At 45.8% G+C, this 26331-nt stretch overlaps 1 protein-coding gene across 5 annotated transcripts in view; it reads right to left on the bottom strand.

Annotated features, from left to right (window-relative positions):
• Window positions 1-12405: 12405 nt before the first annotated feature.
• Window positions 12406-26331, bottom strand: part of LOC138489330 (zinc finger protein 271-like) — a 115623-nt gene continuing 101697 nt past the window's right edge. For 4 of the 5 annotated variants that reach the window (XM_069617030.1, XM_069617031.1, XM_069617032.1 and 1 more), the window contains one exon: window positions 12406-14754. In XM_069617030.1, the coding sequence (XP_069473131.1) occupies window positions 13370-14754 (1385 nt within the window). In that variant the 3' untranslated portion in view covers window positions 12406-13369. Of the gene's footprint in view, window positions 14755-19439; window positions 19560-26331 lie in introns of those variants that run through there. The other variant, XM_069617034.1, reaches the window with a different exon arrangement.

The raw sequence follows: 26331 nt of genomic DNA on the forward strand, positions 1-26331 counted from the left end.
ACCCAACCTTTTCCTTCCTCCTCATGGGATCACTTGCCAACTGCCTCTGCGGCTGCCCAGGTTCCATTGCCAACTATGCCTACCTTGGCTAGCTTGCCTCCTACCTACCTCACCACCTCCCTCACACTCCCCTCTTGTCGCTTTCAACTGTACAGGCTCCCTTGCCTACTCACACCACACTGACAACCTCGTCAGCCTGATCCACTCTGCTGCCCTGGGGACCCACGGCTGCTGCATTTGGGGCTCCCTTGCCTCCTGCGCCCCTCCCACACTGGCCCCCTTGCCATCTTCCACTATCCTGGTTCTCTTGCCTGTACCCTCCTCACTGACACCCTTGTCATCCTCGCCTACTCTGCCAACTCCTAACCCTATTTCTCAGGCACTATTGCCACTTGCGGGGGGCCCTCTGTTCCCTGCACCCCCCCCCTGTGAAAGTCCTTCTACAGTGGCAACCTGCTCCATGTCGCCACACTAAATTATCAATCTGCGGTCAAGCACTCCTCTAACATCTGCCACCTCCTTGAACTTCTGGACCTTGATGTTCTTGCTCTTGCTGAGACATGGTTTAAGGACAGCTCTGTCACAAGTTTTGACACACTCCTCCCTGAGGGTTACAAGATCCTCTCCGTTCCCAGGCCCAACAGGCCAGGAGGTGGAGTAGACTTGATCTTTCCTGAGTGGATCCCTGTTTCCATGATTCTCATTTAGGTCTACTCCTCTTTTGAATGCCTGGTCTGCAGGCTCTCTCTCTCTCTCGCGAGTCGCCTCTCTTACTCTGGCCACCTTCTTTCGCCCGCTGGGCCAGTCCGCCCTCTTCCTCTAAGAATGGGCTGACCTGGCCTCTTCTCCTCTTCCAAACTCCTCCTGCTGGGGGATCTTAACATCCACCTGGACTCTCCTAACTCTTCAAGGCCTTTCTGAAACCTGTGTGACTCCCTTTCTCTTTCCATTCTATCCTCCGATCCAATACATACTGTTGGCCACACCTTGGATGCTCTCATCTCCACAGACATCCCACTCGCTATTCCTCTCACTATCTCACTCTCATGGAGTGATTATTCTCTTCTCTCTTCTCCTTTAGCAATGGCACACCCTACACCACCCCCTGCCTTCACGAGTGTCAGTGGTTGCCTTTGCCTCCACCTACTCTCCTCCTACTTCTGCGGCTGACTCCCACCCTGATACAGCCCTCTCTAACTTTCACTGTTCCAACTCTCGACATTCTTGCCCCTGTCATGAGGGTCCACCTGAAGCCTGCCAAAAAGTGCAACTCTTGGTACGACTCCAATCTGGCTGCCCTTAAACACAAGTGCAGAGCAGCGAAACGGAAATGGGGATCTTCAGTTGCACTATCTGACAAACTGGCCTAGCGCCTTCTTCAGCAATATAGACTCTGCATCCACTCCAATAAAAGAGTCTACATTCAAGCCTGGATCTGCGTGACATCCAAGAACATGGCCAAACTTTTAAAACTATGCAAGGAACTGGCCAACCCTACTGCAGCCGCATCCTCTCCTGCACCCACCCAGGCCCTTTGCTCGGCCCTAGCCACACATTTCACCACCAAAACACAGAACAACCTGTCCTCTCTCTCTTCTGGTCCTCCTCCTGCACCAAGATCCCTTGGGCCCCCCTCGGCCACCCCCACCCCTCCCCCTCTTCTGCTCCCTCTCTCCTGACACACCTGATGAGGTCTCAAGACAAGTCTGTTCTATGAAAGCCTCTTCCAAGCAGTGGACCTCTCCCCCACCAAAACCATCAAGGACAATATTGACACTCTCACTCCAGCCTGGGCCAACCTCTGCAACCTTTCTTTCACCACTGGAGTTTCCCCTCTCCTCTCCTGTGCACCCTCTTCTCAAAAAACCCTCTGCCAACCGGTCTATTCTGGCAAACTATCACCCAATCTCCATCACCCCTTTCCGGGGAAAGCTCCCAAAGAAGCTGGCTATCACTCAACTTACCCTCCACACTGAATCTGTTGGTTGTCTCCATGACCATCAATCTGGTTTTAGAGCATCCAGGGGCACGGAAACTGCTCTCCTGAATACCAGTGAAGACCTGCTCTCAAATCTTAACTCTAACTCTGCCTCTGTCCTCATTCTACTCGACCTCTCTTATGCTTTCGGTACTTGTGGTTTCCCCCAGGGATATAACTTATCCCCCTGGTTTTTCAATGGCTACATGGCCCCCTTGGCCCAGAGGATCTCTACCTTTACCTCTAACATTCAGTGTTATGCGGATGACCCAGAGCTCCTTTCAGGCTGCCCTTGGCCTTCTTGCTCATCCCCGACTTTCTATCCGCAACTGAGTCTTGGTGTGCTGCTAACGATCTCTGCCTTAATGCCAGTAAGATAGAGTTCACACTCATTGGGACCCCTGCTTCCACTTTCCCACTGGCCAGCCTCTCTTGGACCTGAACCCTTACGTACCAATGAGGAAAAAAATCTAGGGGTCATCTTCAACTCCACTCTCTCTTTCTCTTCTCACTACCAACTGCACCTCCTCAGGGGTATTCTACCTTTTCTCACTTTCCCTCCCTCCCCCCAAGAGGCTCACCACCTCGAGAGACCTGCAACAGTCTCTTTCTCAATCTTCCTACTTCTACTCTCCCTCCTCTACAACTCATTCAGAACAGAATCGCAAGACTTATCCTTGGCCTCAAGCCCAGGGACGGCATCTCTCTGGAGCTGAAATCCATCCACTGGCTCCCCATGCCTGCAAGGATCAAATTCAAGACCCTCTGCATAATCCATAAGGCGTTCTGGAGCCAGGGCCCGCACTATCTACAACGCTATCTTCATAAATACTCTCCCTCCAGAGTCCTCCACTCGCTCTCCTCCAACTCTCTGCGGGTGAACCGCTTTTCCAAACAGAGATTTGGGGGAATATCCTTATCCTCTGAAGGGGCCTCCCTCTGGAACAGTCTCCTTCTTGAGCAGGAACACCTTAAGTTCCAGAAACTCCTCCATCCCTTCCTCCTTATCTCTCCCTCTCCCCTGCTAACCCCCATGCTTTTTCTCCCCACCCTCCTTCCCCCTAACTCTGTTAGTTTTTGCTGACTGGCTGCCAGGTTCACCTCCAGTGAAAACAAAGAGGAACTCCAGATACCCCGGGAACTAAGTGGAGTGGAAGACTGGAATGAAACGAAAGTGTGTTCCCGTGTAAATAGTATTAGGCAACTGATTGAAAAGCTACTAGCAATTACTCTACTGGTAACTGTCCCGAATAAATCATATAATTTAGTTAAACTTTTTAACACGGGAACACACTTTCATTTCATTCTGGTTCACCTCCAGAACCTTACGGGTCCCAAACTCCCCCGCCAGTGTTTTGCACTTGCCTTCAGGCCGCTGCACTATGTTCAACATTACTGCACTTTCAGCTTACGCTCCATGAGTGGGGGAATCTCTCTACACTTAAACCAGGGACCTTCTGGACTGGACTCGTTTGTACCCCCCTCAGCCCCCTCTTCCTCACACCTCTGGCTGTGCGCAATCATGATCTAAATGTACTATGACTAGTTAGTTTGCCTGTACTGCCCCCCCCTTTCCTGATTTTTGTCCCCCCTCCCTAGCTTGGTCACAACTAACACTTCACGCACTTGCACTAGGAGAAATGCTGTCAGGCCTAGTATGCTACTTTTTTGTTAGATCATTCGGAAACTTCAAGGCCTAAGAATGATTACTGTATTCCCTTGTTCCCGTCCCGCCTTGAAGTGATTTCAAGCACTCCACCTGTGTATAAGCACTGTATACATAAACAATTATGGGATGAGGGCAAAGTTGAGAACCCTATTGATAAGAAACTCCACACTTCTGCCTTCCCAACAGGTTGGAGAGAGTGGGAGAAGGTAGCAGAGTCAGTGTGGAGAGATGCTAGTGTAGCAGTGCCATGAGGGGAGATCCTAGTTTATGTGATAGCAAGGAGTGAAAGTTGAGTGTTGGAAGACTTGTTGCAGAGTGATTGTGCATTCCAGAGGCCAAGGGAAAGATTGATAGAAGATGGGGGAGAGGAGCAGGTGTTGTGCTGTAGGTTAGGGTGTTATGAATGGACTTCTGCCCTGCAGGCGTACAAGGATGATGTGATGAATCCAATGGAGTGATCACAGATTCCCTGTAGGTGACCTCCTCCCATGTGGCCAAGGGATGGCAGTTGCTACCTGATCCTGACCCTGGTGTTGGCTATATGAGGGAGTATCACATGGGAGGTGACAACTACTGGGGAGATGTCATGACTTCATTGAACGATATGATAGGTTATTTATAACATGCTTAATACCCAGAGGTTTCTAAGCAGGGACACGGGGATCGAACCCATGTTGCTCCGTGTCGTTATGCTTTCAAAGCGAGCACGTTGCAGCTTAGCTATCCTCCCGAGATGCAGTATCCCCCCCTTTCCCATGAAGAAGACCCTCTAATACCCGAGACCTTAATGGTCTATTGTTAGCCGTCTGTTCCCCTTGCAGAGGAAGTAAAGAAACCTCTTCCCAAAATTCTTTAGGTCAAAACCCTCATCTATGACCCAGACACACACAGCTCCAACAAAACCCATTTTGCTTCTGAAATACCTTTATGTGAAAATATTCAATCATGTAAAACCACTGAGGAAAAAAAAGCTAAACACTATATATCCAATGACACCCATGGACTCCAATTCCCATAATAACCAAAGTACTGAGACGAGGAGGATGAAGGAGTTGGAGCAAGGTAACAGGAGCCTGAAGCTCAATATGCAGACTAGTTGTTCTAAAGAATTACCTCTTTGAGGGACATTTAAAGATGGCAACCACAATACTGAGTGTGACAGAGCAGGCGAAGACGTTGGTTCTACGTAGAGGCTTTCGAGCATGGGAGACACATACCGGAGTGGCAGAGCAGAGGCATCTGCCAAGACAGAAGGAAAAACACATTGCATGAGCAGAACGTGCCGTGGAGAAGCCGGGAGCCCCAGGGGTTTTCTGGCACGCAGCAGCTTGAAGAGGCAGTGTTCTCCATACCTGTGACCGCAGAAAAGCGAAAGAAGCTGGAAGGATGTCTGCACAGTCCAGAGTGGAAAGCGAGCCTCAGAGCCATGCCGCAGAAGCACAAACCGGACCGGAGACGCTGGAGAGATCCGGTGAGTCAACCCAAAGCAAGTGGGGACCTCCGGGCATCAAAGCGACTGTGCCAACAACAATTTAAGTGTTTGAGATTGCTAATACCAAAACTACAAGAAGATTATTTGAATGCGGAAAAAGCAAAGTTCAGATTCAAGCCCCAATAACATACGGATGCATGAGATGTAAGTGTGGGGCAAGGTTTGAACGAGCATTACCGCAGACAAATATACTGAGCCAAGAAAGTTGTATTGTCAGAATCACTGATAGGATCATCAACAGTTTTACTCACCTGGGTCTTACGTCACTCACTGGGGATTAGTGCAGGGGAGCTCCGTGATGATTTGCAGTCCTGGAGTCTCGTAGATAAGGGCAACCCTCTCCGGAAGCCTGAACGTCTGCTGGTTCAAAACAGCAAACAGATTGACGCAGGGTGTGACAGCCAAATGACAGGGAAAAAACATCTTAAAGAGAGGAAAATACCTGCGTGTTGTTTCTTTGAAGGATGTAGTTATCAGTGTAGGAGAAATGAGTCGAGGAGTCTCAGTTGAATCCATAGCCGGGAGCATGAGGAGCCAACTCTCAGACTTGGTAGCAGTTAGAGATTCACCCTTGAAGTTTCCCACCTCCTCCGCCTCCTCACCTGTGTACGCTTCGTCGGATGAGCTCTCGGAAGAAATGTCTCTTCTTTCTCGCCAGGAGTGGTTAGACTTTTCTTAGCAGGTTTTAGGATAAGCTCTTCTGGAAGCCACTCTGCCTAAAAGCAATAAGCCGGCAATAGGGGCTTCCAGTGAGTCCACCCCATTTCAGGGAAAAGCCTTGCTGAAAAACCCTGATGTAGACCTTCTGTTGATGGTATCTTGAATCCCAGGTAAATATGATCTTCTCTCTGTGTTGGTTACTTTTCCGACTGTAAAGACTACAATTCCCAAGATGCACCGGAACAGGATGCGTGGCTGCCAAGGAACTTGGATACACCAGAGAGGGATCTCAGTCGTCCTAACCAACAGGAAGGGAATCCAGAAGGTAAGTGGAGTAGGAGGAAGTAAGTATCGAAATAAAGTAGGCTGCACCGAACCACGGTAACCGTAACCGCTACTGAGCCCAGGGAAAGCGTTAAAGGATAACGCGGAAGAGGCGGCTCAGGAGCGGAACAAAAAGGAGGAAGACAAAGAGGGAGGAACAGGTTCAGAACGGAGGAATGAGTGAAAGCGTGTAGTATACGGAACACTCGAGCAGCGTGTAAACCCGGAAGGAAGCGCAGGGTTGCAACGCGCCGAGTGAAGCTTCCGACGCGTATTTAAACACGTCATCAAAAACAAAGACTGAACACTAGTATGCTGCACTAGCTTTACTGAAGCGGAGATGGCTCATCCCTTCCTCCATTGCTCCCATAGCTTCTAGTGGGGATGATTCATGACAGCATGACCCCTTTTCAATGGCACTCCTCCTGGTTTCCCAGGATGTAATCTATGAAAAAGGCATAGGAATCGAGGGGCTTTGAGATTTCTTGCTGGCTCCCAGGTTCTTTCTGACCATGGATACCCCTTCCATAGTATAAGGTATTGTAGTGTTCCCTGTTTGTATCTTGAGTAAAGAATACGGGACACTTCATATTCTTGCGGAGGAATTGATCTTGTGACTTCCTTCTTGTACCTCCTATGATAGGAGTCAGGTATGTACTCCTTGAGTAGTGATGCGTGGAAAACTGGATGGATTCTTCGTAAGGACTGCGGCAAAGATAGCTTAAACGCCACTGGGTTGATTCGTTCAGTTATGGTAAATGGACAATGTATCTTGGAGCAAACTTTCCTGAATGGACTCACCTGGGTAGGAATTTAGTAGAGAGCCAAACCTTGGTTCCGACCTGCCATTCTGGATTAGATAGTCTTCCAAGATCAGCCCATTTCTTGTATCCTTGACGACTACTCAGCAAGGTCTCTTGTGCTTTTTTATGGGTTTCCTTTAGGATGCTCAACACCTGATCAAGTGTTGGTACCTTAGTAGGCTCTAAATCAGAGAAGGGTAAGTGTCTGGGGTGATACCCATAGGTACAGTTTAATGGGCTCATGCCTATGGCTGAATGTATGGTGTTGTTGTATGAGAATTCTGCGACTGGCAGGAGTTGGTACCAGTTGTCTTGTGCTTGATTGCAGAAACATCTTAGGTATTGCTCAAAAGTGGCGTTAAGACGCTCTGTTTGACCGTTACTTTCTGGGTGGAATCCTGAAGACATGGCTCTCTGAATTCGAAGTTGTTTACAAAGAGAAGTCCAGAATTCGGAAGTGAATTGCGTTCCTCTATCCGACACAATAGTTGAAGGTACACCATGGAGTCGGACCACATCTCGAAGGAATACTTATGCGGTGACTGAGGCAGATGGTGCCCCTTTCAATGCGGAAAAATGAGCCAGCTTACTAAATGAATTTACAACTACCATGATAGCCGTAAGATCCATGGATTTGGGTAGCTCCACAATGAAGTCCATCGAAATATGTTGCCAGGGCCCGGTTGGAGGCTCCTCTTGTTGTAAAAGACCCAAGGGTTTGGCTGTACTGTATTTGTTCTGGGCACACGTGGGACAGGAAGAAACGTATTCTTTGGTATCTCTGACTTCAGTAGGCCATCAAAAATGTCTTCTGATTAACTCCAAGGTGGCTGCTTGACCCTTGTGTCCTGCAGTAGGTGAGTCATGACACCATGATAAAGCCTTGGACTGGAGTTCTTGTGTAGGTATACAGCTGGTTCTCTTTAAACCAGTATTTCCCCTTCTTGTTTATTGATCTTTCATGTGGTATAGAGGTGTCCTTTTGAGCGTCATACACCTGTTGGAGAAACAAGTTAACAGTGCCTATAAATCTCTTTCCGGGTAACAAGAGTTCTTGTATGGTATATTTTCCGGATTCTTCTCCATAACTCCGGGAAAGAGCATCTGCTAGTTGATTGTTCTTCCCAGGCACATAAGTGAGCTCGAAGCCGAATTGAGCAAAAAAATAGGCCCACCTTGCGTGACGTGAATTCCGGCATTCCATTTGTTGTAATATACTCAGATTTCTGTGATCGGTACGTACACAGAAAGGATGTTGGGCTCCTTGAAACAAATGCCTCCATTTCTCACAGGCTTTTCTGATAGCAAGAAGCTCCTTTTCAAGTACCGAATAGTTCCTTTCACTTGGATTTAGAGTCCTTGAAAAGTATGCAATGGGATGTTCTAAGTGGTGGTCTTTTTTCTGCAAAAGAGCAGCGCCTATAGCTCCGTGGGAGGCGTCGGTCTCTAGCATGAAAGGTAAAGTTTGGTCAGGCTGTCTGAGTACTGGTGCCGTGGTAAAAGCCTCTTTCAGTTGGTTGAATGCTTGGTCAGCTTCTGGACTCCATTCCAATTTAACCCCTTTTTTCAATAAAGCAATGATGGGTAGGATCATCTTTGAGAATCCGCTGATGAATTTTCTGTAGAAATGTGCTAAACCCATCAACGTTGTACATCTTTGACTGAACCAGGTATGGGCCATTTGGTTATTGCTTTCGTCTTGTGTGGGTCCATCTCGATTTGATTAGCACTTAAGATGAAGCCTAAGTATGGAACGGTTGTACTTTCAAATACGCATTTTTCCGGTTTGGCTAGAAGGTTGTTTTGCCGGAGTCTTTGTAGCACCTCTCTGACATGTTGACGATGAGTTTCCAGTGTGTTTGAATAAATAAGGATATCGTCTAAATATACAACAAAAGATGTGAATAATAGATCTGAAAAGACTTTGTCCATGAAACGTTGAAATTGAGCAGGAGCGTTGACCAAGCGGAAAGGCATAACACGATACTCATAATGCCCTAGGGGTGTCCTGAACGCTGTTTTCCACTCGTCCCCTTCTTGAATTTTGAGAAGGTAATACGCATCCCTCAGATCCAGTTTTGTGAACCATTTTGCCCCCTGTACAGCTTCCATGATATCCTTAATGAGAGGCATTGGATATCTATCTCTGATAGTCGAGCTGTTGAGGCCTCTATAATCTATACAGGGTCTGAGTTTGGTGGTTCCCTTCTTGGAAATGAAGAATAGCGATGCTCCAGCTGAGGAAGTTGATTCTTGAATCAAACCATTTTGTAGGTTGGTGTTTAGGTAATCCATTAAGGCTTCCTTTTCTGGGAGGGACAAAGGGAGCATCCGTCCGAATGGAACTACTGCACCTGGTAATAGATCTATTTTACAGTCCTCCTGTCTGTGAGGGGGTAAAGGTCGAGGTTGGATGCCCAGAAAAACATCTGTATATTCTCTGTATGCCATGGGAACAGTGTTCACACTGTGTATAGGCACCGGTTCTCCACCCACTGAAACTTGTGCTGAAGACAAAACCTGGTGCACTAAAATACAAGCAGCCTTACTCGATAAAATATTGCTGCTACAAACTAAAATCGAATAAAAGAAACTCAACGTCAGTACCGACGCAGGCCTCCTCATACCTCAACTCCCTGCTGGGAAATCTTGCAACCCTTTCAATTTTACTCCCTTATCCACTACATAAGTGGAAAACATCATCTCTAGCTTGAAACCACTGCGATGCCAAGGCGACATCTGCCCGGCATCCATAATTAAAGAGGCTACCAAAGAACCTACACCTGCCATCACGTCGTTCATAAACTCTTCCTTTGAATCCAGCACTGATGTCATTTAACTCGTCTCTATAGACAGCATCAACATCCCAGTATCCAAAGTGGTCAAGACACTTGGGGGTCTGTCTCGACTCTTCTTTGACCTTGACAAAACAAGTGAACGCTGCAGCTTCAGCTTAAATTGATAAACTTATGTAGACCTTTCCTCTCTCCAACAATCTGCTCCACCCTAGCCAAAGCACTTCTATTATCCGAACTGGATAACTGTAACGCAGTCCATTTAGAAACCAGCAAGCGAAACCTAAATAAGTTATAGATACTTCACAACCATGCTCTAAGAGCAGCAATCAACATACTGAGATCCCACCATATATCTGAAACTAGATGCAAAACTCACTGGCTGTCAATCAAAAATAGAATCTCTCTCAAAACCCTGGCCCTCACTCACAAGTGTTTATCCAATTCAGCACTCAAATATCTGATCTGCAAATTCACCAAAAATCAGTCCGACCAACCTACCAGAACAGCCCAACTACATTGCCTTAGAGTCCCTAGGTACAACCACCAAAAATCCGGCAGTAGCAGCTTCACTGTATTAGCCTCCAAACTTTGGAACTCTATACCCATAGATCTTAGGGCAGAACCTCCACTCACTCTTTCAGAGCTAGAGCCAAAATCTGACTCTCCGCCCAGCAGACCAGGTAACTCATTATGGTATAAAAGTATTCATTCTGCTATCTGTATATACTTCAATGTTCTTTCTGTGATCGCTCCATCTTACCCAGTCAACTTCTGTAACTTGCCTCAGACTGTACTTTTTGACAGGTCTTATATTTTTGCCTGTTGTAACCTTGCACAATTAACTGAAAATGCACCCAGATACCTGAGGGTTAGATGCGCTATACAAAGATATAAAAAAAACTAAATAAAAATGATAGGAACTGGTATAGCCGGAGGAGTTGTTCTGAAGCTGATGGGTCTCTATCACCTGTGTACATGGGGAAATCAAGAAATATACCTGGAGCAAGAACCCAATTAATCTTGAACGAAAGACAATCCAAACAGAGGTGGTTGTTATGCAAGGTTTAAAAGAGCCATCACCACTTGGGACCAACCTAACATATTTTTACTGTTATTTCCATAACAATCAAGAGAGGAAGAGACAAGCCAAGGACGAGTGGAACATCCATCGGCCTGGCAACAGGATGATGGTGTGACAACTGAACGGAGATAAAGAAGGTTCAGAAGAAAAGCAGAGCGGACAGTGGAAAAACATCAGCAGAGAGCAGACAAGAGGCTGGTAATAAGCATACAGATGTGTGAGGATGGGGAGCGGAGTTTGGAGAGAGAAGATGAAACATCAAGGAGAAGGTGAGGGAGAGTGGAAAGTAGAAGATGAAGTAGAATATCAAAAGGCTTGTCCTCGATTGATTTCAGTCTCCCATTATGGACCTTGACGAAAGGTTGGAGTGCCTCCACCTTGTCCAGGAACATGTCCCGTAGTAGGTCAGAAGGCTAGGGAAGAGAGGGTTGTTTTTCACAATTTTGAGGAATGATGCTCCAGGGCATGAGCGATATCCCTTCTGGTGGCTCCTTGGGGATACTGGAGGGTTACGTGCCTGGCCTGTGTGCCTTGGAGCCATTATTGCTGCAAGAGCAATGTTGTACCAACAGTAGTAGATTTACCAGGGGAGTATGCGTACTTTATCAGATGTCAAATCACCAAATCAATAACAGCCCCAGTAGGGGGGCAGGTTATGGCTCCAAGAACTTCAAAAATACCCATTGACTGGATAGTTTACCCATGACAGCATTCAAGACATGGAGAATTCCTGACTTCAATCCAGAGAGAGATTCCATGAGAACCAGCTCACAAGCCTAAATGTCTATGAGCTGCTAATATTGTATCTCCACCCAAGACCATATATCTGTACACAGATTAGGATAAAAGACAATAGCAAATACACACTTAGAGCTTGACGATTCTTTATGTTGGTAAACAAGAAGAATTGTACATCATGAGGTAACACAGACATGTGCCTCACTCCGGTCACAGCCTCTTCAAATTAACCAAGGGGTGTAATTCATAGCATTGGTAACAATAGCCCATAATAACCAACATTTCAGTAGGGTGCATGTTGAAACACCTGTTTGGGTCCATATCTTGCTGCCACTGCACTCCAATCTGGTTTGCCCCACACAGTCACCAAGATTCTTTCCTTGGTTGTAAAGGAACAGAGTTTCACAAGCACACCTCTCTTGGCCTTCCCTTTCTATCAACATGTGTGTGTTTAAAATGGGACACATATATGTTCTTCCACTGCTGGTCCATCATTACAGGGTTCCTGCCACACTAGTCGTGTGCATAAGCAGATGCACAGAAAAGTATCACCAAAGTAATAGAGCCAATCATGGGTGCAACTTGTTGAAATGACAGTCTTTCAAATGTATATTGCATTTGGCCACAGTTCAATGAATATGAACTAAGCACATGGATGCTGTTTGTTACTGTTCTAGACTAACATGCATGTAATTATTGCTGATCAGCATGCAGTTTCTGCACTAGGCCTTCGTATTTTCCACTCCACCTGTGTTGTTTCCTCACTTTTCTGGAGGTCCTTTATGTTTAACTAGTAGAATAGCTCGTGTACAGGAAGACCTTTTCAGAGTGTAAATATATTCTGTGGTGTATTTTAACATAATTTATGTTAATAGAAAAACTTTATTGTAAAGGAACTTGCTCCTTTAACATGGAGAAATAGGAAACTCAAACAAAATCTCACAGAATCCATTGACAGTTCAACATAGTACATACGGCCAATTGTTGTATCTGCTCCTCATGGTCTTCGATTCCACTTACATGTTTTGGGCTCAAATATATAATATTGAGGGATGTCAGAATAATACAATTCATGTGCAGCATGATTCAAAGTAGACATGAGATCATAAAATACAGTAAATTGAAGTCAAATAAAGTTTAAAACGTACATGAAGAATATTATTGATATAATACATACCAAGAAATATTACAATATATTACTACATAATACATAGGTACATTAAAAAAAGTAATTTATTTTGTTAGAGAAATAGTGCGTAATCAAATGAATTTCTGTTTATATGTTTTTTAAAAATGTATTTATTTTCTTAGTGTCTGCAACTTAAAGTATGCTGTTAAAGTGGTATCCCTGTCTTGGGCCTTTTCTGTAGCTAATTGTATGTTATCATTGTTGAAATACACATTGTGTTCGCTTGGAAGATGAACCTGAAGACTTATTGTTGTATACGTAAGGCAACAGCTCCCTCACGCGGTGATAACAGGCAAAGCGGGCAGTGCGGCTTCGGACATACATACATCTGGCCTTTTATAATACAGTATGATGAGGGCATGATTGGTTTTTGTACTACTTCTGTTGCTTCTTTCTTAATATTTATTGTTCAATTTACCCATGGGGCTAATGGCAAAAGATGAGGGTACATGTATATATACATTTAGTTACAGAAATGTTGTTCCATCATAAACCAGGTTTACAGAAGACTTAACCAGAGAAAGGACTTGGTCAATTGAACATCCAGCACAGACCGGACCTGCCACCTCAGGTGCACTCTCCAATTTCCTCTCAGGTTTAATGCAACATTAAATTGCTTACCACACTCTGCAATCGCCTAGGGTGTGTTCCCAGAATGCATCTTCTGATGCTTGCACAAATCCATCCTCCGGTTGAAGCTCTTCTCACACAACTTACATTGGTATGGCCATTCCCCAGTATGGATTTTCTGATGGGTGAATAAATTTGACTTCTGAGTGAAGCTTTTCTCACACTCAGTACACTGATATGGTCTATTCCCAGTATGGATAGTCTGATGTTTGAACAGTGCTATTCTCTGAGTAAAGCTTTTCTCACATTCTGTACACTGGTATGGTCTCTCCCCGGTATGGATCTTCTGATGGGTGTACAGAGTTGATCTGTGAGCAAAGCTTTTTTCACACTCAGTACACTTGTATAGTCTTTCCCCTGTGTGGGATCTCTGATGTAATATCAGGTGTGATCCCCTATTAAAGTGTTTACCACATTCTGGGCAACCATAGGGCTTTTCCCCGGTATGAATCCTCTGGTGGATTTTCAGATTTGAGGATGTTCGGAAGCTTCTCTTGCACTCTGTGCATCCATAGGGCTTTGCCCCAGTATGAATCATTTGATGTGCTCTCAGTGTTGAGGTGTCACTGAAGCTTCTCTTGCATTCTATGCATTCATAGGCCTTTTCTCCAGTATGAATCCTATGGTGGCTTCTCAGATTGGAAGCTGTTCTGAAACTCCTCTTGCACTCTGTGCATTCATAGGGTTTGACCCCAGAATGAATTCTCTGGTGGCATTTCAGATCGGAAGATCTTCGGAAGCTCATCTTGCACTCTGTGCATCCATAGGGCTTCTCCCCAGTATGAATCCTTTGATGGAGCCTCAGTTTTGCAAGGATACGGAACCTCCTCTTGCACTCGGTGCACTTATAGGGCTTTTCCCCTGTATGAATCCTCTGATGACTGTTCAGCTGCAACTTCTGAGTAAAGCTTTTCTCACACTCTGTACAATGGTACGGTCGCTCCCCAGTATGGCTCTTCTGATGGTGGTAAAGATTAGCGCTCTGGCTGAAACCTTTGCCACACACTGTACACAGGTATGGGCGCTCCCCTGTATGTAGCATCTGATGCTGATACAGCACTGATCTCCGAGTGAAGCTTTTCTCACACTCCATACACTGGTAGGGTCGCTCCCCAGTATGGAGCTTCTGATGCTCGTACAGATTGGAGCGCTTAGTGAAGGTTTTCCCACATTGCCTACAATCATAGCACTTTTTGCCCATGTGTAAACATTTGTGTTTGAGAAGTCTGGGCCTGTACGAGAAGCTCTCCCCACCAATGTTGCAAGGTAAAGCTGCCTCTGTTGTGTGGATCCTCATATGTATTATGAGCTGGGATTGCACCATGAAGATCTGATCACAGTACGTGCACCTTCCAGCATTCACCCGCAGAATCTTGGTAGGAGCTCCATTTCCTGTGGAAAGAAGCAAAGGTTGCAGGTATAAATTCATGCCTATGCTCAGTATAAAAGTCATCAATACACCTAGTGTAGTGTCATGAATGATTTACTGTTCCTGTTGCCCTCAAGCACACTGATCCTAAGCATACCCATTGGTCACCTGTCCAAAATATTAAAAAAATGAACACCAAAAAATATTGGAACTTGAGCAGAGTTCACCAATTTATGATCACAAATAAAATACACAGACGAAATAAAAACTGAAAAATAAAACATACCTGGTCATTTGTGCAATACAATGACAGCATAATAAGCACAAACATAATGCAATGGCCAGTTCCTACTACGGATTTAAAGGGGAGATTCTGATATGAATCCAACTTCCACTATTAAAGTTTTTATTGGAACTAATTCTACTGAGAAAATACTGCGGTTCATAGATTTGATGAAATTACTAAGTTGTTGAGGGATTCCGTTTTTTACACTTTTATTATGGGGTTCAAGTATTTGCAGAAACTTTGAAGACAGGTTTTGGGTTCTTTTTTGAATGTTGGCAAGTTTCTTGGTGCTAAATAATATGGCAAATCGACACGAGAAAAAAAAATAGCATTGCAACACTATTTCTGATCAGGAAATAGTGCGGCCACTGGTGGGGACCACATAACACATAGAAAAAGTTCAAACTTTACTTGGATGCTTAGCAGGAAAGGGTGGAGGGAGGCCTAGAGGCGGGGACACACCTTAAGAGGGAGATTCCAAGGCAACTGTTGAAGGAAGGAAGGACATATCAAATCTATTGGGGACATATCTAATTGGGTCTAGAGTGCAGAGCTCAATCGCTGTTTTGGAAGCTCGATCATGAACCAATGATTTTGGGGATTATGCATTAGTTGACTCAATTTCCTTGCTTGCATTTGGCCATTTTTCAGGTGGGCACACAGAGTTATCTTGTTCTTTTGCCTTGTTTTAGCCCTTTTGGTTGGAGATTAAGGTAAAGTCATTTGAGCTGTGTTTGTTAATATACGCCTCAGTTTGCGAGAAAAAAAAAAGTCTGAAAAATCATAGGTTCTCGTTGTCATTTTGGAGCATAAAAAGGCTACTTTGTGTTTGAGACTTCAGTTCTGAGCTTGTGTTGATACACGAGTACTCAGAGCACTGACTGTTCCGGTAAAGAAAAAAGCAGAGTCTCTAAAGTAAATTCAGTGTAAAGGACATGAACGCATTTGCGATTCTTGTCGAGAATATGAGCAATGGAAATTGTCTGCTGCAACTAAAAAAACATTGCTCCTTTTTGATGCTCATGGCGAGGAACCTCAGAGCTTCAGATCCATGCCTGTCTCACTTAAGTTGGTCAATAAAATGCTACTGTAGTTTATATCAATTTTCGGCTTCGTACTGGTGACTTGAGCCGTATGTCATATTTGCAAGTTTCATGAGGGACTTGACCTGCACGTTCAGGTTGGCTCTCATTTATCCCTAGATCGTGAAGTAAGATCTCGATCTCATGTACCAGATAATTTGCTTCTGTGATGGGCGTAGTCTCCTGGGCCGAGTAATAAACATTGTTGTGTGGGGAGATGTAAGAGAATTTTCCACGTAGTCATTTTTTCTTTGGGATAAAATGAGTGTTAATTATTTAAGAAAACTTTGTCCTTAATAAGATAACGTCATCTTAAAATGCAGATTAGATGAAGGTGCTAAAAGGGAGTGCTCGACTGGCTCAAAAGGGGACCACAGTCTGACTTCAGCAAAACCAAAGTGTGTAGGCTGGAAGGTTATGAATTCAGCTTAACCACTGGCAGAGCTCTGGGCAACCCTCCAGACCACAGTTGTTCTGCCTGGAAATACATTACAGAAGGAGAAAGACCATGTGCAAATCATGCTTGGTCCCAGCCCAAAAGGGGCAGTGCAGTCCGAACTTCTAGATCACATCCCTTCTGCAGAAGACCACTAGCATCCCCATATATGTTTTGGCAAATCCACAGTCTGATACCACCCGCCCCCCCCCCTCAGATCAGGATGGTGCTTCAGAAGAGAGGACACCTGTCTAGCAAACCACAGTCAAAGCACACAGTGAAAAGACATGTCTGTGTAGCATCTCCAAGAATGTGCTGGTCCCATAGTCATCTTTTAACAGACATAACATTCTTCGAGGAGGACATTGTCTATGGGGAACATGTCCCATATGTGCAAAGGTTTAATCCCCAGGACACCAGAAAACTCAGAATAATACAGGAAAGTCATCCAAAACATTCCTTGACTGTAGGATTAATTGAGAGCCAGGGCCGGGTATGGACTAATACTGAGTCGTCGGACCTAAATCCCTTTGAAATGGCACAGGGGCACCATAAGAAATATATGAGTGTCATAAAACCATGAATAAGGCTGAGCTAACCAATCACATCAATGGCTTGACGTACTTTCACAATACATGTGCTGCAGAACAATTGTCCATGTTAGAAATGGCCCAAACAGTGGTTGTCAAAAGGTACATAACATTCACAAATAAGTGATGTGGTTCATACATGTGCTATGAGCCTGATTATGTTTTGTTGTCCTGCAAAGTGGTGGATATAAAACAAATATGAAATCCTGTATCAGCAAATCCAAGGTTATTCTCACTTTGTGGGGCTTTTGTGTAGGAGAGGTTTTCCTCGGCTATCATGGAGGCAAGGGAGGGGGTAGGGTGCGACAGGGGAGAGATTGCTCTTCAAGTTACAGGAGTACAATTCATCCTAAAGTAAGAGTGTGTGTAAAACCAGAGGGGGAGAAAGAGGGGAAGAGACTCCTTTAAAAGGTGCACAGGAGATGCTTTGGGCTACAAAATCCACTGAATTCCAGTATGGTGCATGAGATGCAGGGCGCCACAAAGTAACCTGCACCGATTGTGTGAATACTGATGTATAGCTGTTCACAGTCAGTCTGGTGTGAAAGAGACAGGTGGAGAGAATAAGGCGCTTGACGTGTGTAGAGAGGGCTAACAGAGAAGGACAACCTCTGAGGGAGGGGTGACAGGTAGGTCACCATTTGTTGCTGTAGAGTTTTACACTGTATGTTTTAGGACACAGTAACTTCAGTAGCATCACTTAGGACACTCTTCAGAAGCAATGCTACAGCATCTTAGACATCAGCCAGTTCATGTTCACTACCTACACCAGGCCAAATGTATGATTCTCCACAAGAATGGAGCACCATCTTTATTGTATATCTATCTGGAAAAAACAGAAAAATATTATACATTCTTGGGAGAACCAAAACTGCCTAGACCCAGTTGATAAAGGGATTCTCATAGATATGTCCTATAGAGTCTCTGGAGGATAGCTTAGGGTCAAAGCGCTCGCCTTGGAAGCAAGCCGACACAGAGAACAACAGGTTCGATCCCCGGGTCCGCACTTAGAAACCTCTGGGTATTAAGGGCGTTATAAATAACCTATCATATCATGAGCCTACCGCCACAACTGGAATTACGGACTATAGCACACACTAACTTTCTGGTTACAGGAGACAGGCACACTGGATGCCAAGAAGAGGACGTCATACAGCACGAGGGGAAGAGCTAATACAGCAGCACCATCACAGCAGCAAGAAGCTCTACACAAATAAGAAATTGTGGCGGACATATTTATAGCCTTATATGCCAGGCTCAGAACTATGAAGTATTCCTACCACTGGGATATTGAGAGAGAAATCCTTTCCAGTCACTCTTGTTTATAAACTCTAAAGTCAAATCCGTGCATATGGGTCATCTTCCAGTACATAAGTAAAAGGGTGAGAGGAAGGTGGAGAGAAATCCCAACCAGTAGAATACAGAGAAAATGTAGAAACTGGACAGAAGGAAGAGGAAGGTGGAGAGAAATCCCAACCAGTAGAATACAGAGAAAATGTAGAAACTGGACAGAAGGAAGAGGAAGGTGGAGAAAGATAACAAATCTGGAGAGTGCAGAAGCTACAGAGCAAGAGAAAGGAAGGAAGAGAGAAAGGAGAAATCAGAGATAAGTGGAAGAGAAGACCCTGTAGGAGGAGTAGAAGAGGAAGGGAAGCTTAAACTCTAAACCAGGAAGAAACAGGGAGCAGGTCACCATGTATTCGTGGAGGAAAAGCAGAGCTTGTGGCCAAAAAGAAGGCCGGGTGGAAAGGCAAAAGAGAGAAGAGAAAAAAAAGTTAGACGTCTAGATCAAAGAGAAACTACTTGTGCTTCCATCAAGTAAATGGCGTCATGAGGATAACGCCAAAGCTCTAGCCAAGGAAATGGTTGTGAGATAAGGTTGAGGGCTGGTCAATGAAAAGGGACAGAAAAAGAAGGCTGTGACTTTAAACCAGACTAAAAAAACCCCCATCACTGGCAGATCCCTTGTAGCTAATGCTACAATCAAGTAGTCTAAATGAAACGAAGCACCTCCATCAATTCAAAACCACCAATAGTACGATGAAAGAACTAAAAATCCAATGTGATAATATTAAGAGGAGAAAAGAAAAAAACAAAATGGTACCAAATATTCTTCACTACAGTCTCTTCAAAACTGTAGTCACTAGGAAACTGGAAAAAAAGTTCAAAATAATTACTTAAATGGCTTGTATGCTGTGAACCCTCCTGTATTCACTTTTTCTGCTCGTCATCTAGAAACAATGTTAAAGCGACGAAACTGTTTGGCAAGTGTCACACTGAAACCCGCGCTGCGCTTGCATAAACACTCACCAACCTGGCAGTTGTCCTCTCACTAGAAGCAGTGGCCAACCCTTCTCCTGGGCTGCAGGACCTTCCTTCCATTGGCCCCTACGGCTCCACAGCCGTGACAGCAGGCAAACACTATCTTTTCCGGCTTCCCGACAAAAGGACCAGCACCATCTTTCCACGCATGCACGGTAGCCAGGACTTTACGTGTTCCCAAGGCAACAGGGTATGCCAAAGCCGGTGTCTGCCTCTCCCGCGTTTGTCTACTATAAAAGGAGACAAAACGCAGCAGTGTCTTAGCGCTCCTGGTTGAGTAGGTTGCCTCTCCTCTGAAATGTTCTCCCTTGCACCTTGTCTTGCCCTTGAAATATTCTGCCTTACTCTTCCTTTTTCTTCCCCTTTTTCTAAGTGCTCCTTATTCCTCTGACCATGGTTCTCCTCTTCCCAGTATATTGCTTCACTCATCTGGGCTCTAGTTCTTTGTTTTCTCCCTTCCTGACCCCCCTCTGCCTTTACGTCCCTTTAGGAGAGTTGGCAGTCATTTTTCCACACATTTACTTGTTTTTCCTGCCCAGTTTCCCCAGCCATTCCCCGATATGTAATTTGTCATCGGATCCTGCCGTCACCCAGCAGACCAGAACATTAGGTACCCCTCGTCAGTGGTTGCTTAGTCCTTGTACCACGTAAATAGAGATGTAGCAAAGAAAACCGTGGTGCAGGGAGACTGCCTCCCCTTTGTGGTGGTACAGTCCTATTCCCCAACTGTTGTGGGGGTGGTCCTCTGTATTACACCCCCGTCTCCCAACACATTACTGTCTGAAGATCATTGTGGATACCCGGAATGATCCAGGTACACAAGGCAAGCTTCTCGACAACAAGCTTAAAATTAGCGTTCCGCTTATGTCGCGTGCACTTACACAGTGTGACCTTTACCAAAGAAAATTCAGAGAAAGAAAAGGTCGATGCACTGGCCAAGGAAACATGAGAGAGTGAGCTGTTCACTAATACCCATATAGGGGCAGAGGAAATGGCCTGGGGAGAAGACAAGCCAGAGAGAGAGAGGCCTGGCACTAAGCAAGGGAGTGGACAAGCCTGAAGAATTAATATGGCAGTTACCCCGGAGAAATATTTTATAGTGAGTAAAACATGTAAAGGCCCAGGGAAACTATCTACCACCCCGACAAAGCAAATAAAACATCTTAAAGTCAAATTGTTTGTTTGTTTCATTTCTACAAGTAGTCATAAAACAGACATAGTGAAATACTGTCTGACATTAGGTCACAAGGGACACAAAGCTTTTAAATGCAAGCTACAGTTGTGCATGGAAACAGTGCATTTTTTGGGATACCACATTATGTTAGACCACAGATGTATAGCAGGTTCCCAAACAGAACCTATGCTGAAGGTCCCAAAAGCCCATATTATAACGCAGATGAGGGCATTTTTGTGAACAGAAGATTATTGCAGACCATGATTATTGGGTTTGCAAAAACAGTAAAACCATTACAACAGTACACTAAAGTGAACACACCAGACCCCATCCAGTAGACAGAGGTAGAAGAGGCATGTGACTCAATTATGGGAACATGTCAAGTGCACCAGCATTAGGGTTACCATACTATAAGCAGAAATACACACTGTACTGCCATAAGAGAGGTGGCTGCCCATTAGCTGTCTTCACACATGAACATGAACACTATCAAATATCAATTTGCATGCCTCCCATGTATAGAAAGTGGCTGTTCTGGGTTTAAAGGAATAAGTAGAGGAGCTTTGCATGCTGTGGCTTCTTCAGCATGGTGTCTACATGCCTTGCTCACCATGAGACTAGTGTAGGCTCAAATGTCTGCCCATAAATAGGTGTTGTGTCCTTAAGCAGGTTGCTCACAAACCTAGAGTTTTGGTACCCATGATATAAATGAGGAAATCAAATGTGAAGTTTTTTGCTCATTTTTCAGGTAGCTTTTGCAAACTTAGCAAATTCAGATTTCCGACATACAACCCCTCCCAAATGTTGTTGGGGACCTAGAGAAACAAGCGGAAGGGCTTTGCCATCAGTTATCTTGGGTATAGCTTCAACATGCTCAGGCTCACCATGCAGTGAGTAAATTCCAGACTTACCCCCTGGTGCAGCGAACACCTCCTCTCCAGCTATCTGTCCTCTTGGCGCTACAGCCCAGAATACAGTAGAGTCCCAGGATACATTTGGTCTAGTTGTACACATAGCTTCTCCACATTTTTCTTCCTGTGCCTCTGTGTGCATCTTATCTCTCGCTGTCATCCCAACTATCTACACAACCTTGCTTCTCCCTACCACTACTGAATGTTCTACCACACTCATTTGCCCCTCTGACAGGCAAAGTGTTTTAAAGCCATTTAACTATGGCATGAGGCCCTATAGAAATGCAAGACAACATAACGTGATACAGAACATCTTTGGAGCCTTTGCTGCAGCAGGACAATCCCATGTCTTAGGTCAGTGGTGGCAGCAGCCACAGCAGTACAACAACGGGTACCCTTAAAAGCAGGAGTTATACATGCGATAGTTTATTTTTGTAATTAAAAACAAAAACACAACACATATCACTGTCATGATTCACAAAGTATGAGACATGGTTGTTGAATTCACCAAATATTACCTTACCCTAATGCCAGGTACTTAGTAAAACTTCCTACTAACTACTCCATTAAGCAGAGACGCCCATGGCTTTGAGCCACAAGACTGTGTAGCCATCACTGACAAAATCTTGCAACCAAGGAAAGACCTGTTTGATACATGCACGCCAAATGCAGAGATACAATGCTTTGTGGATGGGTCTTGTTAGTTATAGAGACAACCCCTTCCAATCAGTAGCAGGATATGCAGTTTGTTCCTTGGCGGACATTAAAGGGAGTGGAAAGTTGCCAAAAGATAGGTCAGCAAAAGTAGCAGAATTAGTAGCACTGACACAAGCATGTAAACTAGCTGAGCAAAAGACAGTCAACATATTCACAGATTACCAGCATGTCTTTGGTGTAGCTCACAGTTTTGATCAGATGTGGCCAAACCACCACTTGTAATCTTGTGGTACTACTGCCAGAGGTAATACCTCTAGTGGTAATACGGCTGGACCAAGTGGCGGTATCAGCAATTCCGTTTGGTGGTATTGCAGTAGATTAACTGCTGGAATACCGCCAAACTCGTAATGAGCCCCATTATCCTGTTCAACTATTAAAAACCATGACTTTATAGCAGACATCCTAGAAGCACTAATATTACCAAAACAGATAGCCATTATCAAGTGGGCAGCACACCATCCTCTCAATGATGAGATCACGCACGAAAATGGGTTAGCAGATGCAGCTGCAAAGCAGGCATTTATTTCCAACTCTCAGGCTCAATACATTTTACACACCCACTCCAAATGCGGAGATACAATGATAATTTTTCTGATTTCTGTTTCTCAGCAGCCATGCCCTATAAATAAAACGTGCAGTTCCGAAGACCATGTATGAAAAGCAAACATTCTCTCAGGTATCTGGCATTGGGGATTACACTTCTATCATCCACCTAGAGGGGTGAGGGCAGGAGCCCCTCCAACCCACCAGCCCAGCAGAGGATCCAGATCAGGACCCAGGCACGGAGCGTGCTATCAGAGCAGGGCCTGCCTGACCCTGTCCATACAAGGTGCCTGACTCGCCCATGCCGGGCGCATCGCGGCACGATATCGAGGCTGAACCTCGATTTGAACAGAAAGAACCGCCGGCAGGCGGAATCGCCGGCCAGTCCTAAGGCCATACAAAGGCCTGTTCTGCGCCCCAGGTCCCCCACTTCGATCATCCACCTAGAGGGGTGAGGGCAGGAGCCCCCCCAACCCCCCAGCCCAGCAGAGGATCCAGATCAGGACCCAGGCACGGAGCGTGCTATCAGAGCAGGGCCTGCCTGACCCTGTCCATACAAGGTGCCTGACTCGCCCATGCCGGGCGCATCGCGGCACGATATCGAGGCTGAACCTCGATTTGAACAGAAAGAACCGCCGGCAGGCAGAATCGCCGGCCAGTCCTAAGGCCATACAAAGGCCTGTTCTGCGCCCCAGGTCCCCCACTTCTATCATCCACCTAGAGGGGTGAGGGCAGGAGCCCCCCCAGCCCAGCAGAGGATCCAGATCAGGACCCAGGCACGGAGCGTGCTATCAGAGCAGGGCCTGCCTGACCCTGTCCATACAAGGTGCCTGACTCGCCCATGCCGGGCGCATCGCGGCACGATATCGAGGCTGAACCTCGATTTGAACAGAAAGAACCGCCGGCAGGCGGAATCGCCGGCCAGTCCTAAGGCCATACAAAGGCCTGTTCTGCGCCTGTTACGCGCATGGGAGCGCGGAGTGGCCACCACCTCTGCTCAACTTGCAACTTACCCAGTGCCAGAACCCTCTCGCATAAGGAGAACGCATTGTAAGTACATGCAAGTACCGGGACATTACTGTATGCATGGACTCTTAGCCACTCCCACTTAGATGGGTCTATGGTCTCTAGTACTGGTCACATACATACCACACCTGTTTGTTGTATTGATTGTTGTGGCATTTAGACCACTCTATTGTGTTGCGCCCTATGGTCGCATATAGACCACTCTATTGTGTTGTGCCTTATGGTCGCATAGTGACCACGCTACTGTGTAATGCCCTATGGTCGCATATAGACCACACTAATGTGTGGTGCCCCATGGTCGCATAGTGACCACGCTACTGTGTTTGCCCTATGATTGCATAGTGACCACTCTTTTGTGTTGTGCCTTATGGTCGCATAGTGACCACTCTATTGTGCTGTGCCTTATGGTCGCATAATGACCACGCTATTGTATTGTGTCTTATGGTCGCATAATGACCACGCTATTGTGTTGCGCCCTATGGTCGCATATAGACCACTCTATTGTGTTGTGCCTTATGGTCGCATAGTGACCACGCCACTTTGTTATGCCCTATAGTCGCACAGTGACCACGCTACTGTGTAATGCCCTATGGTCGCATATAGACCACACTAATGTGTGGTGCCCCATGGTCGCATAGTGACCACGCTACTGTGTTTGCCCTATGGTTGCATATAGACCACGCTATTGTGTTGTGCCTTATGATTGCATAGTGACCACTCTTTTGTGTTGTGCCTTATGGTCGCATAGTGACCACTCTATTGTGCTGTGCCTTATGGTCGCATAATGACCACGCTATTGTATTGTGCCTTATGGTCGCATAATGACCACGCTATTGTATTGTGCCTTATGGTCGCATTTAGACCACACTACTGTGTTGTGCCCTATGGTCGCATATAGACCACTCTATTGTGTTGTGCCCTATGGTCGCATAGTGACCACGCTATTGTGTTGTGCTTTATGGTCGCATAGTGACCACGCCACTTTGTTATGCCCTATAGTCGCACAGTGACCACGCTACTGTGTAATGCCCTATGGTCGCATATAGACCACACTAACGTGTTGTGCCCCATGGTCGCATAGTGACCACGCTACTGTGTTATGCCCTATGGTCGCATAGTGACCACGCTACTGTGTTATGCCCCATGGTCACATTTAGACCACACTATTGTGTTGTGCCTTATGGTCGCACCGATGTCCTTCATCCGCCAATCCTCTGCACGGCGCATCGCCCCTAGCACACACATTATGCTACTTTGCCTTACCGTGATCATGTTCCCCTTCTGTGTCATGCAAAGTAATATACTCTGCAACGGTAACAGCTACATAACCCATAAAAATGGACTAGCTAGACCCGCCTGCCCAAGACATTACCCTATCGTCTGCCCCACACCATTCCTGCCCACTACTCCAGCCTTCCTCCCGGTCTCACAATCTGCTTATCCTACCCATGACCACGCACAGCATTACGATGTCCTAGACAATAAGAGTGCAGATAGATCCAAGCAGAACCCTACCGACATTAGAGCACCCTGCCCCACCCATCATCACAGCCCCTCCACGATGACCGACCCTACTGTCTCTCAAGCAACCACCCTTATCCCTACCGATCGCAACAATAGACTTGGTGCCAGAATCCACCACAAAACTAGCAAACACCCAGCTAAACTACCCAACAAAACTAACAAGTACACTATAACCCCCATCAACTCTACCCTCCATACACTAAAAGGAGCTCTTCTAAATGTTAGATCACTAGTCGCCCATTCCATAGAAGTCGCCGACATCATTCTGACTAACAACCTAGACTTCCTTGCTATGACAGAAACTTGGTTACATGAGGCTGCGGGACCATCCCTTACCCTAGCCATCCCTGACAACTACACTATCCTCAGAGTAGACAGACCTAACGCTCGAGGAGGTGGTGTAGCCCTTATCTTTAAGTCCTCACTTGATATCAGACTAGGCTCCTCTCCTCTACTCAAATCATGTGAACACCTTACAGTTAAACTACAAACCTCCCCGAAGAGTACTATCACTATGCACCTAATCTACAGACCCCCGGGTCCACCTGGCTCATTTGAGGAAGATATCACCTCCCTAATAGTCGAAAGCTCCAAACCTTCAGCACAAATGATTATACTGGGAGACTTCAATCTCGGGTTTAATGACCCTCTTGACACCCCTGCCATTGCCCTGGCCACGGCATTAGAGGAGCATGGCCTCCTTCAACTCTGCTCCAAACCCACCCACTCGAAAGGCAGAATCCTTGACTGGGTAACCGCCCTCAATTGCAACATCACCCTAAAGGACCCTGTACAGCTCATCTGGACGGATCACCACTTCCTCCCCCTTGACATTAATATCAACAACCTAGTGCACAAAAGGCCTATTATTGCTCCGGCCTGCCTAACTAGGAAAAAGAGCAACATCACAGCTGAAGCCTTAATGCCTCTGGTGACCCCCATTCTGAACGCCCTACCAACTACAACTGACTTAAACTCGCTGGTCAACG

The sequence above is a fragment of the Ambystoma mexicanum genome, chromosome 9 (assembly GCF_040938575.1).
Source record: "Ambystoma mexicanum isolate Mex_15411 chromosome 9, UKY_AmexF1_1, whole genome shotgun sequence".
In the NCBI taxonomy this organism is placed as follows: domain Eukaryota; kingdom Metazoa; phylum Chordata; class Amphibia; order Caudata; family Ambystomatidae; genus Ambystoma; species Ambystoma mexicanum.